This window comes from Monodon monoceros, unplaced genomic scaffold (assembly GCF_005190385.1).
Source record: "Monodon monoceros isolate NGI ecotype Baffin Bay Population unplaced genomic scaffold, NGI_Narwhal_1 Super_Scaffold_11, whole genome shotgun sequence".
Taxonomy (NCBI): Eukaryota; Metazoa; Chordata; class Mammalia; order Artiodactyla; family Monodontidae; genus Monodon; species Monodon monoceros.
In genome coordinates, this window is record NW_021703767.1 from 141,687,265 (window position 1) to 141,701,860 (window position 14,596).

General features: G+C 45.4%; 1 protein-coding gene across 4 annotated transcripts in view; it reads left to right on the top strand.

Annotated features, from left to right (window-relative positions):
• RARB (retinoic acid receptor beta) overlaps window positions 1–14,596 on the top strand; it is a 190,048-nt gene that overhangs the window by 19,026 nt on the left and 156,426 nt on the right. For 2 of the 4 annotated variants that reach the window (XM_029213603.1, XM_029213602.1), the window contains exon 2: window positions 13,170–13,318. Coding sequence is in view for 1 of the 4 variants with exons in the window: in XM_029213602.1 (XP_029069435.1) it covers window positions 13,170–13,318 (149 nt within the window). In the remaining 3 variants the exon portion in view is untranslated. Of the gene's footprint in view, window positions 1–204; window positions 249–6,423; window positions 6,451–13,169; window positions 13,319–14,596 lie in introns of those variants that run through there. The other 2 variants (XM_029213604.1, XM_029213606.1) reach the window with 2 other exon arrangements.

Consider the following 14,596-nt stretch of genomic DNA (forward strand, 5'->3'; position numbering starts at 1 on the left):
CTAAAATATCCCCAGTGGGTCCTTTTGAGCTGGTGTGTGATGCTCATCTCCAGCACTAACACAGTCGTCATGTTAGTCCACTAGAAGTTTCGGTGGGGACGCTTCTGGTTGCCCCCATACACAGGTCCTCTTGGGAGGGAGTGACCCGGGTCTTCCTGAGGCATCGCAACCCTGCAGACCGGGACAGAAGAGCAAGCGCACGACTTCGGGTTGCAGTCTTGTGCCAGATACATTCTGGCTGAGGGAGTGTAAGTGGCCCACTGGTGAAAGCTGGAGAAGCAGCCCGGGGAGGGGGACCCGAGCCCTCCTCTCGCCGCCCAGCAGAGCCCCGAAGCTGGCAGCGGGGCGGGCCACATGTGGCCGGAGTTAATACCCGCGCGCGAGAGCGTGGAGTTACACGCCCTTGGACCGCCGCCAGAGGCCCTTGGAACCTGGTCTGAGCTGCCGCCACCCGGCCCGCTGGGGCTGCTTTCTCGGCAGGGAAGGTGCGGGAGGGCTTCGTGGGCCGGGGATGTGTGCCTCCTCATTCCTGTGTTTGCCTCTGGGGACTTTCCTACTTTATTGCTTTGACTGGAAAGAAGAAAGGGCATTCTTTCTGTCCCTTTAGCTTCTTTCCTTTTTAGTTTTCCAGTTTTACTTTTGCTCCTTATGCCAGGATGACTGCATGGGTCTGCTTGACGTGGTCTGTATTTTCTCAGACTTGCTGCCAGGGACTCTACCAGCGTCTTGCCAAAGAAGTTGTGCAGGATCACAAGACAGGATGTCATCCCCGGGGTCACACCCATTCTCTTGAGCCCAAGACCACTTGCGTGCCAACTCCTGCTTATCTGCTCCCCTCTGGATGGCCTCGAGCCAGTTCCCTCACCAGTCTGTGCCTCCAGTTTCTTGCCTGGAAGTATTTTTTAGCGATACTAAGATGAGTTCTCTCATAGGGCGGTTATGGGGGGCAAATGAATTAATATATGTCAAATGCTTAGAACAGAATAGGGGTGGCAGGTAGCCCGCGGTAGATGCCCCGTGATTGTCGCTGTTAATACTTGTTGTTGTATTCTTCATTTTTAAAAAAATTATTTATTTATTTTTGGCTGTGTTGGGTCTTCGTTGCTGCACGCGGGCTTTCTCTAGTTGCGGCGGGCGGGGGCTGCTCTTTGTTGCGGTGCGCGAGCTTCTCATTGCGGTGGCTTCTCTTGTTGCGGAGCACGGGCTCTAGGCACACGGGCTTCAGTAGTTGTGGCTCACGGGCTCTAGAACACAGGCTCAGTAGTTGTGGCTCACGGGCTTAGTTGCTCCACGGCATGTGGGATCTTCCCCGACCAGAGCTCAAACCCATGTCCCCTGCATGGGCAGGCGGATTCTTAACCACTGTGCCGCCAGGGAAGTCCCTGTCATATTGTTTTTGTTTGACTTGACTCTATAGAATTTCCCATCATCTTCTAAGGCATCAGTCACATCAGGATATGCCTCGCCCACCTGTTCCCAAATAACAAACAGGTCGTCGAATATAGAGTTGTGTCGTTTATAATGTGTAAACCCTGCAGCGTGGTACACACACTTGTCATCTCCATTTCTCAGGTTAGGAAACTGAGGCTCAGGAAGGTGAAGTGCGTCAGGCACTGAGCTCCCGCCTCTGTCTCCTGTGCTCCAAGAAGTTGTATTTTTGTCCTGAAGTCTTCCCACAAGTAGTCTCCTTACTCTAGAGCAGGGTTTTTCAACCTCAGCACTGTTTCTAATTTGGGCCAGACAGTTCTTCGTTGTCGTCTGGGGAGGGGGAGGGAGCTGTCCTGTGCACTGTGGGATGTTTTTTGTTTGTTTTTGCTTAATTTTTATTGGCGTATAGGTGATTTACAGTGTTGTTAGTTTCAGGTGTACAGCAAAGTGAATCAGTTTTACATACACATATATCTGTTCTTTACCATATTATTTTCCATTATGGTTTATTACGGGATATTGAATATAGTTCCCTGTGCTATACAGGACAACCTTGTTGTTTATTTTATATTGTTTTAATTTTTATTGGCGTATAGTTGATTTACAATGCTGTGGTAGTTTCAGGTGTACAGCAAAATGAATCAGTTATACATATACATATAACCATTCTTTTTTTTTTTTTCCATTTTTAAAGTCTTTATTGAATTTGTTACAATATTGCTTCTGTTTTATGTTTTGGTTTTTTGGCCACGAGGCATGTGGGATCTTAGCTCCCCAACCAGGGATCAAACCCACACCCCCCGCATGGGAAGGTGAAGTCTTAACCATTGGACCGCCAGGGAAGTCCCCATATATCCATTCTTTTTTAGATTCTTTTCCCATATAGGTCATTATAGAGTATTGAGTAGAGTTCCCTGTGCTATTCAGTAGGTCCTTATTAATTATCTGTTTTATATACAGTAGTGTGTATGTGTCAATCCCAATCTCCCAGTTTATCCCTCCGGCCCTTTCCCCCTCGGTAACCATAAGTTTGTTTCTACATCTGCGAGTCTCTCTCTGTTTTGTAAATAGGTTCATTTGTACCAGTTTTTTAGATTTCACATGTACATCATACAAAATTTCTCTTTCTCTAACTTACTTCACTCTGTATGACAGTCTCTAGATGCATCCACGTCTCTACAAATGACCCGTTTGTTCCTTTTTATGGCTGAGTAGTATTCCGTTGTATATATGTACCACATCTTCTTTATCCATTCATCTGTTGATGGACATTTAGGTTGTTTCCATGTCCTGGATACTGTGAATAGTGCTTGCAGTGAACATTGGGGTACACTGTGGGATGTTTAGTAGCATCGTTGGCCTCTACCCACTAAATGTCAGTAATTGCCCCCAGTTATGACAGCTAGAATCTCTCCAGACATTGCCAAATGTCTCTTGGGGGGCAAAATCAGTGTTGGTTAAGAGCCACTGTCCAAGATTAAGGAAGGTGGAAGGGAAATGTGGGAGGATGGGGGTTCTGGGTTGACCATCACTTATGAAACATCGTGTGCCAGGCAAGTTGCAAACAATGTCTCTCGTTCACCAACAGGAATTCTAGGATCATCTTCATTGTCCTACGGGACACTAGGACTCAGAGAAGGAACAAAAACTCTATGGTCACTAACATAGCAAGTGTCAGAAGAGGGATTCAAATCCAGGTCCATCTGGAGCAAAGCCCATGCCATCCCATCACTTCCTCACACAGTTTTCTGCAGGTTCAGGGCATTTTAGTTCTTTTTAGGAACAAAGGAAACTCACACGATGAGGATTAAATTGGTTCCAGAGCTTTTTGAGGCCACTTGTGTGAGTGTGTACCTGTAAAGTATCAAGCAAATAAAACAAAAAACACTTCTTTGCAGCAAAGTATAACTGAGTAAGTAGAACGTTACTTTGTTGCGAAAGAGGTTACATTCTGGTGTCTTTACCCTTGAACTTTCTCAGATCTCAGAAGAATGGCAAAAATTCCCATGTGACAAAGAGTAATTTCATCATCATCTTTTAAAAATATTCCACCACAGTATCCCCCCTGTTTTCTGTAAGGACTGGTACCAATGTGATTTTCAAATATATTTACAGTATATAAGCAAAGAATTGCGTATCTGAGATGATAAACATTTTAGTGGTCCTGTTTTAATCCACTATGGGTGCAGGAAATTTGAACAGATAATAGAATGTCATTTGTTAGTGCAATAATTTCTTTTTAAGAATTTTGGAAATCCTGATTGGAAGTGGAATATGGGACTGAATCATTTGGTGTGGAGATAAGCTCTTCAGGGACCTTGGTATTGTGATGTAATTAGCTTCATCTACACATGACTCCTGAGGCAGGTTACAGCATTTGTTCACTTAACGCCTTCCATTTCGGATGCCTCTCAGTTCACATCATTAATAAGTATTTAGATGTGTCGGCCCGTTAAGTGATTTTAAGGGAGAATTTATTTGAACTTGTCATAAGCTATCTTAGTATGTCCTAGAAAATCGTGATCTAAAGCATCGTCTGTTACAAACGTCACCTAAAACAACCTATGACATAATTTTCAACCATGTTCCTTGGAGCAAGAAAGCATATTATAAAAATGAAATGTAGGTGTTGAACGTGTCATAGTCCCTTAGGAAAATATGACAGCACTTCCTACGGTAAAAGTCGGTCTCAGGAATAATTTCTGCTGCTGGCCGAGAGCCCAGACAGGTGTAGCTGCAATAGAGTGATTAGTGGGTCCTCAGCCTCCCGGTCTTTCTTTTTAAGGCCCAAACTATCTTGTCAAATTTAACCATGTCTTGAATCAAATCAGTGTTTGGAAAATTATAACCGTGAATTAAAAGAAAGGGAGGTACACAATCCTGCAGTTCTCAAATATGAGTAAATAGGCCCGACCGGACCACACCCAGTGATTTACTTCCTAAGGAGGTGGAAGATGAGAAGTTAAAAAGCTGTGGGTTTCAGTGAAGTAAGAGTAATATCTATTCAGCCATTTAAATCTCTTTTGTAATAAAATAGACCACTAATACGAACCTGCTGTATAGCACAGGGAACTCCACTTCGCTGGAACAGTGGAAACTAACACAACATCGTAAAACAACGCCACCCCAGTTAAAAAATAAATCTCTTTCGCAAAGGCTGCGAGTAGTGTGTTGTTTAAATTTCCCAGTTCTAAGGTGCGGGGTTCCCCGGCCCTGCTGACCCCTTCGGTTCTGGGGAAGAGTCAGTGAGTTCACGGTGTCAATACTAAGCCTTTGGCGCAGTCCTGGGCAGTTAGTAAGTGCTCAGTAAATGGTAGCCGCGGTTACTTCAGCTCTTCCGGTGCAACTCTGACCCCTTCTGCCAACTAAAATCCACTGCCGAAATTCCATGGGAGCGGACGCAGGCTTCTGGGGAGCATAAACACCGCGCCGCCTGGAGCTCTTAACGTATTAAGTGCTCGACAAGGAGCGCATTTAGTGAGGACCTGAGCAAAGGGCGAGGCCGACAGAGTCAACGGTGCCAAATTGACTCAGCAGATTGGGGTTCCGGGGAGGTTAGGAGAGCAACAAGACATTTTTATGTTTTATGTCAAGGTGTCTCGAATGTTGCTAGTGTGCATGGGAATTATCTGGGGATTTTGTTAAGATGCCTGTTGGGATTCGGCGGGCATTTCTGGGGGGGTGGGGGGTGGAGGGGAGTGGGAGCCTGCGTTTGACCCGGTTCCCAGGTGGTGCTGATGGTGCGAGCCCGGGACCGCACTTTGGAAAGCAAGGCTTTCTTGAAGGACTTAAAAAGCAAAGCCTTCCCGGCCCTTCTTTTGTCCCCTGCCTGTCCTCAGCACCTGTTGCATGTGTGGTCAGAATAGCAGGGATTCTCATAACCCGGCCCCAGCCCTCGGCCAGGATCCCGGGTGACCCGGGCAAACACACACTCCTTCAGGGTCACGGGCAGGTTACTGAGTCAAGACTGCCAGAGCCCGCCGCGCCGTTTTCCTCCCCTCCCCTCCCCCAGACCCGGGACTAATCTTGGAGCTTCTCAGTAATAACAAAGCCAGCAGCAGAGTGAGTCAAGACCATTTCAAAGCAGAGTTTTTCTTGTTTGGCAATTACCTAATTTCAAAATGCGATTCACAGATTTGCAAAATCCCCTGTGTGTGGAAACAAACCGCTTCTCCTGAAAGATGATTAAAAGCAAGATTCCCCACCCCACCCCAAACACACACACACACACACTGGAGGCGACTGGAAAATTAAATGAGCGGCAGTACGGAGGTCCCCAGTCCCACGCTCACGGTTGGAGGCACGTAAATGATATTTCAATAAAGGTCCACGTGCGCGCGCGCGCATGCGCAAACGCCCGCAGCGGAGAATCTGGTTCTAATTACTTGTACTTTGGTTGAACTTTGGCGTTTCCTTTGACTTTCTCCCTAATGTATGAGAGCTGTGGGCCTTGCGATCCTGCAGTGAATCCACAGAAAAAGGAGGGGAAAAAATCCAGACCGGCTCTCCTCCGTGCCAACAAAAATGAAACCCAACTAATGTTGTGACCAAATGCAACACTTTGCTAGTCTCCGTTAATTAGCTGAAATTACTCCCTCCACAGGGTCCCGGAGCTCAGGGCTCAAAATTCCCCCGGGGCCGTGCAGGAAATGCCTTTTGCTTTACAACTCCTTTTTCTTTTAAGGCTCTGCTACCCAGAGAGTGCATTAAAATGCTGTCTTAATCATCGAAAGTTCTAGCGAAAAGGCAGGGCTTTCATTATGCAGGATGCCTGCCTGACCGCCTCTAAAATCCTGAAGTCTGTCAGCATGGCTTAGCCCGCCATAAATTAGTTCTCACAAAGAAAAACATAGTATACTGGGCCTTCTCTTTAAAATGTTATCTGCTACTTAATCTAACCTTTAGAAAAATGCCAAGCATGTTAGGAATTGTGAAGGGCGCTATTGTTAGAGGCTTTCCGTGTGTTTAAGTGACACTCAGGTGTGTTGTAACAACAAGGACATTTATACTGTGTTTTCTCAGGTGAGTTAATTTGCAAGTGCCAAGTCTTCTTAACAGGCAACAGCATTATTATTATTATTTTGCTTTTATTTTGGGAGTGAATTAAACCCCCAGAGTTGTGGCAGTGTTTAAGAAGGCTGTGTCACTTGGGAGTGCCGGTATTCTGCTTTTGTGCGGTGTCTCGGTCGGTGGAGAGTTCCTTTGGTTTGCTTTTGTTTTGTCTGCAAACAGCCTCCGAGTTTATAGAGTCCTTCAGAGCAGTGCTTCTCGAAGTGCAAGCCGCGGCCCGGGCCAGTTGCTTTGCGGCCCACTGCCAGTACTCGAGGAGACAGGGCATCCGTGAGAGCAAATGCTTAGAAACTTGTACAGAAATTTGGCAGAGGAATTTTACGTCTAAAAGATCCTTTTTTTCCCTCCTTAAGCTGTACCTTGTGTTTTGAGCATCTTTTTCTTAATTCCTTTTTTCTGGAGATTCATTTTGTGTGTCTTTTTTTCCCTTAGGGATTTGTTTTTATTGATTTTATCAATCTGTGAGAAAAAAAAAAGAAAGGTCCTTTACCATAGATAGTCTGAAAACCACTAATTTAAAGCAAATGGCTTCCTCCCTACCCCCAGAATTCTGCTGCCGGTTGCTGGTCTGGACCACACTTTGAGGAGCATTAGTTTAAAGGCAAACAAGACCTGTAATGAATTTTTCGGCAAGGAAGGTGATTCTAGCTTTGGGTGCCCTAGTGACAGCCACCTTTGAGTTGCAGGGTTGGAGAGGTTTAAAATATGGACTGGAAGCTTCTGTCAGTGCAGGTTTTGGATCACTGTCTCCTTTGGCCAGTGGGCAGCCCAGAGAAGCCCCCTCAGCACTTCTGGTGCTGGCTCTCCTCTGGGCAGGGACCCATGGAGCCAAACATCCATCTCGCCCTAGCAACAGAAGTTCCTGTCTTGGCCATTCCCTAACAAACGAGGCAGCGCATCTGGTTAGCAGTTTGGATGCCACCTTGGAGGTTGCTGCTTGTTGGGGACGCAGTCACTAAACAAAACTCAGTAAGACGATAAGTAAGCAAGGAAATAAATAAAAGCATGAGGCAAAGAGCAGATCTGAATTAGTCCTCAAAGACTGCTTTTCCCTGAACTGAAATCACGGCAGGATGGCTGGAGTGCGGTTGTTTTCTTAAATGACACAAGCCTCTTTTCCCCCCTGGGAGGTCTAAAAACTGCTTTCTTGGCCTACCTGAGATCGCTGAATGAGCTAATACAGGACATGTTGTCTGCTGGGCCTGCAGGGTTTTTGAGCAAAAAATTCATCATTCCATAGACTGATTGTGCTTGCCTGGAATAAGGCACAAAATGTTTGACGTCTCTCAGGGGCATTTGATGAATCTAACTCTCATTTAAAGGGACTAATAGATTATTGATTTAAGCAGGACGACAGCGAACAGATCAACGGCAGGCACTCTGTAGCTGCCTTTAATGCCAGAACTGAGTCGTGAAGGGGGCCCTGGGCTATCCCCCTGCCTTGTTTCCCACTGTCTTTGGGGCGGCAGTGATGGGGGCACCAAAGGGCAAGAGGAGCACTAATAAACTTGGCCAAAGTATGTTTTTGCTACATTACCAAAAAGGCCAGAGGTTGCATTGAAGTTCAAATCTGCTTTTCTACTGATGCCATATCCTGGTTGTAATCCTAGAACTTGCGTTGGCATGTTTGCTTAAAGCTAGCTTTGGCAATCTGACGGTACCACGGAGATTTTTCTTGTTTGCTTTGCATTGTTCTCAGCGTCACGGGCCACACAGAGGAAATGAAGGACCAACGATGATCTATTTTGAGGGGATATTTGAATATATATAGTCAAATAGTTAATGCTTTACCACCAATGGGAAAATTTTTCCAAAGATGATTATTTCTTGTCATATATAAGTCTTTTCTATATATGTTTGTCTGGGATGCACATGTGGCATTTGTAGGATTCACGTTACAAACCACAATAGACGGAATCAATTCATCCTTCAAAACACAGCCTGGTCACCTCCTCTGGGAAGCCTCCCTTGATTCCTCTGAGCTGAATAAGGCTTACAGCCCTCTCTGTCATATCATATCATATCCGTGTTTCCCAAACTGCTGCAATTTGGATTCACCTGGGAATACTTTTTTAAAAACACTGATGCCTGGCTTCCACTCCCAGGCATTCTGCCATAATAGGTCTAAGATACAATCTAAGCATTAGGATGTTTAAAAGCTCCCCAGGGGTCTACCCTGGTGGCGCAGTGGTTGAGAGTTTGCCTGCCAATGCGGGGGACACGGGTTCATGCCCCAGTCCAGGAAGATCCCACATGCCGCGGAGCGGCTGCACCCGTGAGCCATGGCCGCTGAGCCTGCGCGTCCGGAGCCTGTGCTCCGCAACGGGAAAGGCCGCGGCGGTGAGAGGCTCGCGTACTGCAAAAAAAAAAAAAAAAAAGTTCCCCAGGTAGTTCTAACACACAGCCAAGTTTGAGAACCAGTGTATTATATTCTAATTGTTGGTTTACTCTCTATTAGGCCAAACTTGGCAAGGCTAAGGGATCACACCATGTACTGTCCATAGCGTGTAACACACACTTGGTATGTTATAGTCAGGGAATTAAATGTTTGAACACACCGGGCTTCCCTGGTGGCGCAGTGGTTAAGAATCCGCCTGCCGATGCAGGGGACACGGGTTTGAGCTCTGGTCCGAGAAGATCCCACATGCCGTGGAGCAACTAAGCCCGTGCGCCACGACTACTGAGCCTGTGCTCTAGAGCCCCCGCGCCACAACTACTGAGCCCACGTGCCACAACTACTGAAGCCCATGCACCTAGAGCCAGTGCTCCACAACAAAAGAAGCCACCGCAATGAGAAGCCCGCGCACCGCAATGAAAAGTAGCCCCCGCTCGCCGCAACTAGAGAAAGCCCGCACGCAGCAATGAAGACCCAACGCAGCCTAAATAAATAAATAAGTTTATGGAAAAAAAAAAAAAAAGATTGAACACACCAACATCCATTGTACGAATATGGGAAAACACTACTAGTGAAATAACCACAGCCTTAATAAAAGTCCAGAGCCCTCGCTATTGATTGCTTCCAAATAGAACATTTTCATCCATACACCTGTTGAGGGAAAGTTTTCTGATTCACTCCTTGGTTATAAGTGACTCTCATCTATAGAAAAAGGCTTTCGATTCTGAGGTCTCCCCACTTGCATGTGCTTTGCCTGAGTTTCTCGGGGATTAGATTGCCTGCAGTTCAGTTTCCTCTCTTTGGGAGGGGGAGATGCTAGACCCCCTCAGTACATGGATTTGAAGCTGCATATTTATGGAAATTACCACCCACGTTTGAAATTCAGGGCATAACTCTGACAGCTGAATCCAGACCTAACAGAATTCTATTTACAACCTTCCTAGACAAGCCAGATTAGCTGTTCTACACGAGCCAGTAGAACATGAAAATACACTCTCCCCACATTGCACACAATGTGGGATTGCTCCTTGTGGTGACAACACAGCTCAGTCCCTAGGGGGGAAGTAGAGACACACAAATAAAACCAATCAGAAAGTTCTGGGAGGCGTTTAGGGGAGGACTCACTTGTGCTGATATTAGGAGCGTAAATTAACACAGCCTTTCTAGGACTCACAACGTATTCTTAAATAGCCATAACTTTTGAACTGATAATTCCACTTCTGAGAACTTAGCCTAAGGAAATAGAGATGTGCTGAGATTAGCTACAAAGATATTCATCATAATGGAACGTTTGTGGGAAAAATATTTATTGACAAGGAAACAAACTCATGACACAGTAAGTTAAACAAAGTCCCAAACAGAATCTACAGTATAATTCCACTTTTTAAAGTAAACAAACCAACCAAAAACATTTATACGCATAGTAAAATGTTTTGAAGGGTAGATGCCAAGATAACAGTAATTTTCTCTGAATGAAAGGATTGTGAGTAATTCTGCATGTGTTTTCTTAGGTTTTTTTTTTTTTCAGGGCTCCAGAAGCATTTAATTTTTTAACATCTCTGAAATCAGGCTGTGTCTCACAAGCATTGATGGGTCATAATTTAATTGGCAGTACTTTTTTGTCTTTCTTAATGGATAGAATAACATGCATTTTATAATCTATGGTGACCCAGGATCAGTGACACCCAGTAATAACAATAGTAACAACAGCAGTAGCAGCATCTTAGATTTTTTTTATTGCAATATAGTTGATGTACAATATTATATAAGTTACAGGCGACAGTATAGTGCTTTACAATTTTTAAAGGTTATACTCCATTTATAGTTATTATAAAATATTGGCTCTATTCCCCGTGTTGTATCCTTGTAGCTTATTTTATATTGTTTTCTTAGATTTTTAACAAAGAGCGATGTATTATTTTGTACTGCTTTCTTGTTGATGCCATTATGACTCATTTACTTTCAGTGAAGCTGATTGGTTTAGGGGAAGGCATGCTGTTGCTTTTGTAGCTTGATAGCTGATCTGATGAGCTCTCGTGACATCTTCGATGCCCACCTTCCTGTACAGCCCTTGCCACAATTGTGCTGAGCTACCCAGTAAAGACAGTACTAGATTTGTCTACTAGACCTGCCCAACTCTAATGAATTCATTCCAAGATTCTTCTGAATTATGACAATACTATAATTATAGTTGATTCTATTCCAAAGGGATAATTAATTAATTTTAAAGGAAGCCAATGAGTATTGTGAAAGCTACTCGGTTTCAAATTTTACCATTTAACAAGGCCTTAAAGGGCACTTAGAAGGGCACTTAGGGCTTGGAATGAAGACAAATAAGGAAAAGGGGAAAAGCTCATGTATTAATTCAACAAATATTTATTGCTTCTCCACCTACTATGTGCCAGCATCTCTTCTAGGCCTGGAACAGAGTTGTAAACAATTCATCTGAGTTCCTTGGTTTCACAAGACCCATACTTGGGGGGGAGTAGCACAGGTAGAATATAAAATTGTACACAAACAGACTTTCTAAATTTAGACACTATTTAAGGTATTATAGAAAACAAAATAAAATGAGATATAGTGACCAGAAGTGGGAAGGGGCCTTTTATTTAGAAAAGTCACCCGTGAGGAGGTGACATTTGCTCTAAGATCTAAGAGAGAAAAGGGACTAGACGTGTGAAGGTCTGAGAATTTCCAGGTAGGGAGAATGGTCAGCGCAATACCCGTAAGTTGGCACGAGAGCTTGGCCTGTTCAAGAGATGGAACAGAAACCAAGCATTTAGAAGTCAATAAATGAGGAGAGTCACTGAATTCAGTGATGTTACTGAAGGCCCATATCCTGAAGAGCCTTGCGGGGCCCAGCAAGGAGACTGACTTTGCTCTCATCGGTGGCTGCTGGAGCATGTGAGGGCTCTCAGCAGGTAAGGGAGACAGAGTGATTTTAACTTTGGAGCAGTTAGCTGACTGTGCGTGTGCAGAGGGGACCCTAGGCCGGGAGGGTGGGCACCGGGAGACCAGTGCAGAAGCTTCTGCAGTAACTGGGGTGAGAGATGCTGCTGGGTCACTGGGCTGGCCTGGCAGCAAGATCTCAGACAAGGATGGATTAACAGTACGTGTAGGAGGCAGAGCTGACTTGCTGAAAATTTGGCTATCGGACAATCCAGTGGGTAGAGTAGCTAATCTGGGAGATGGTGAACAGTGGAACAACTGGAAATTTTATACTCTGGGAAATATGCCGTGTATTGTAAAGTGATTGGAGGTTGGAAGATTCTGGAACATTATTTGACCACTTTCAGCCCCTCCCTTCCCCACTTCCTCATCCTTTATGAGCAGTTTTGCCTGTTATAGGAATAGGGCCAGGTCTTGCTTTGACATTGAGCATAAATCTGGAGGGTAGGGATGGGAGAATACCTAGATCTTAAGTTCTATAAATTCCTATTCCTCATGGATTTTGGGTGGTTAAATAATGAGATGGGGGATCGCGTATTTGTAAGTCTAGAATGAAAAGCAACGTCAGCCTGTGCCATCATTAATGTAATGCAGTGCTTTTCAAACATTAAGTGTACATTCAGTCACCTGGGGGTTTGGATAAGATGTAGATCTGACTCCTCGGACTCGAGCTGGGGCCTGATAGCACATTTTCTAATAAGCTCTGACGTGGTGCTGGCGCTCCTGGCCCAAGGAGGGGCTCTGAGTAGCAAAGGTCTCGCCGCCACTGCTGTTAGTGAATCTCGGCTCTGGCCGCACGCTGACGGCCCTTTCCGTGTCCTTGTTGAATGGCTGCTTTGGGCATTTTCTTCCTTTGTCCTAAGGAAAGTTCCTTTTGGTTAAGTGAGAGACAGGGTCAAGCGGGTCATTTCAGAGACTCTAATTGAACTGGAAGCTAGGGGGAATGAGAGTCGAAAGACCCCTGGGTGTGCAGTGAACATCTGACTTTGTGTCTTGGCTTTACCACTGCCCAGTGGGTCTTGGACAAGTCACTGCACTCCTTGAGTTTCTGTTTCTCTTGGGGGTAAAATGGTGATAAAATCATCTCCCTCACAGTGCCACGGTGCTCTGCAAATGAGAGAGGCATAGGGGATTGCTTTGTAAACTGTCAATACCACGTTAGAGTCAGGATCGCCCTGCAGTGCCTACACTGGCAGCTCTTTTTGTGGGCCTATCCTTGCTATGTTATTGCTGAATTGGGGGCAGAGGCCTATGAACTCACTGGTGAAAAAGCAATGAACTGAAATACGCTTTCTCTTTTTCCTCCCCCTTCCCATCTCCACTGTAGCGATTGAAACACAGAGCACCAGCTCCGAGGAACTGGTCCCGAGCCCTCCGTCTCCACTTCCTCCCCCTCGGGTGTACAAGCCCTGCTTCGTCTGCCAGGACAAGTCATCGGGGTACCACTACGGGGTCAGCGCCTGCGAGGGGTGTAAGGTGAGTGCCCAGCTCCAGGACTGGGCTGCTTTGATATCTTGTCGCGTCACCTCCAATCGGTGTGGTGCTCTGGGTTGTGTGTGGTGGTTTCATTTCTTCCTTAGAGCTCATTAGTTAATTCAGAAACTTCTGCAAATGTCTGATGGGAGCCAAATGTTCCAGGGCCCTTAAAATAACCCGTAACAGTTCTTTTCAGGTCGCAAGAGCCTTTTGAAGGCGTCCTGAAAAGCATCCCCTATTTCTCTTTAGAACATGCCGTCTGGTGTCTTTGTAGTTTTATTTCATTTTTAAATATGACTGACAATCCCCTGAATCAACTTGCAGAGAATCCAAGGTTGAAATGGGGATTTATCTTCTGGCTGTTTCCTCAGCCCTGTGGCCTTTGAATTACAGTTTGATTTTCAGCCTGTGGGGACTTGCTACTGTGTGTGCGTGCGTCATAAATTCAGGGGAGCTGGATTTAAAATTCCAGCCTACAGAGTCATGGAGGCTGAACATGTGTCAGAGAGTCTATGTGGCTGCTTTGAATCAAACTAGACAATCGTAATCGAGTCCAACAGGCTTAATTAAGTGAAAGAGCTTCTTATTTTTTTTTAAAGAGAGAAAAGAAACAAAGAATGACTTCACAGGCAAATCCAACTCATCCACAGACAGTCTTTCAAAGGATCTGGGGCTGTCTTGAGCCAGCCCTTCCCTAGATAACACGGCTTCTCTCTGTTCCCGCCGATGGCAGTTCAGGTGTGCTGTTTTTTTGTGTTTTTTTTCCAGGTGTGCTGTTTATGCATCAAAACTGCATGATGCATTGACCAGTGCAGACACGTTGGAGCATTACAGCCTCCTTGCCCGCCCCCAGCTGCTCCAAGGCATTTTGCATTTAGCTGAGCAGAGTTAGCACTTACTGCGTGCATGGGTCAGGAGCCAGTCCTCAAAAGGAATGGCTGGAAACCACAGCCTTTTTATTTATTTATTTTTTAACTTTTTAATTTATATCGGAGTACAGTTGATTCACAACGTCGTGTTCGTTTCAGGTGTACAGCAAAGTGGTTCAGTTAAACGTATACACACACCTATTCTTTCTCAGGTTCTTTTCCCATTTAGGTGGTTACATCATATTGAGCAGCGTTCCCTGTGCTGTACAGGAGGTCCTTGTTGTTGAAACCACAACTGTTAATTTGGCTTACAGCTCATGGGCCGGTGCTCTCGGCCAGGTTCCTCTGGGGGTTTCGTGTGGTCCTAGCTGTGCTCCACACGGACCAGGTCCACCGCAGGTTAGCTGGT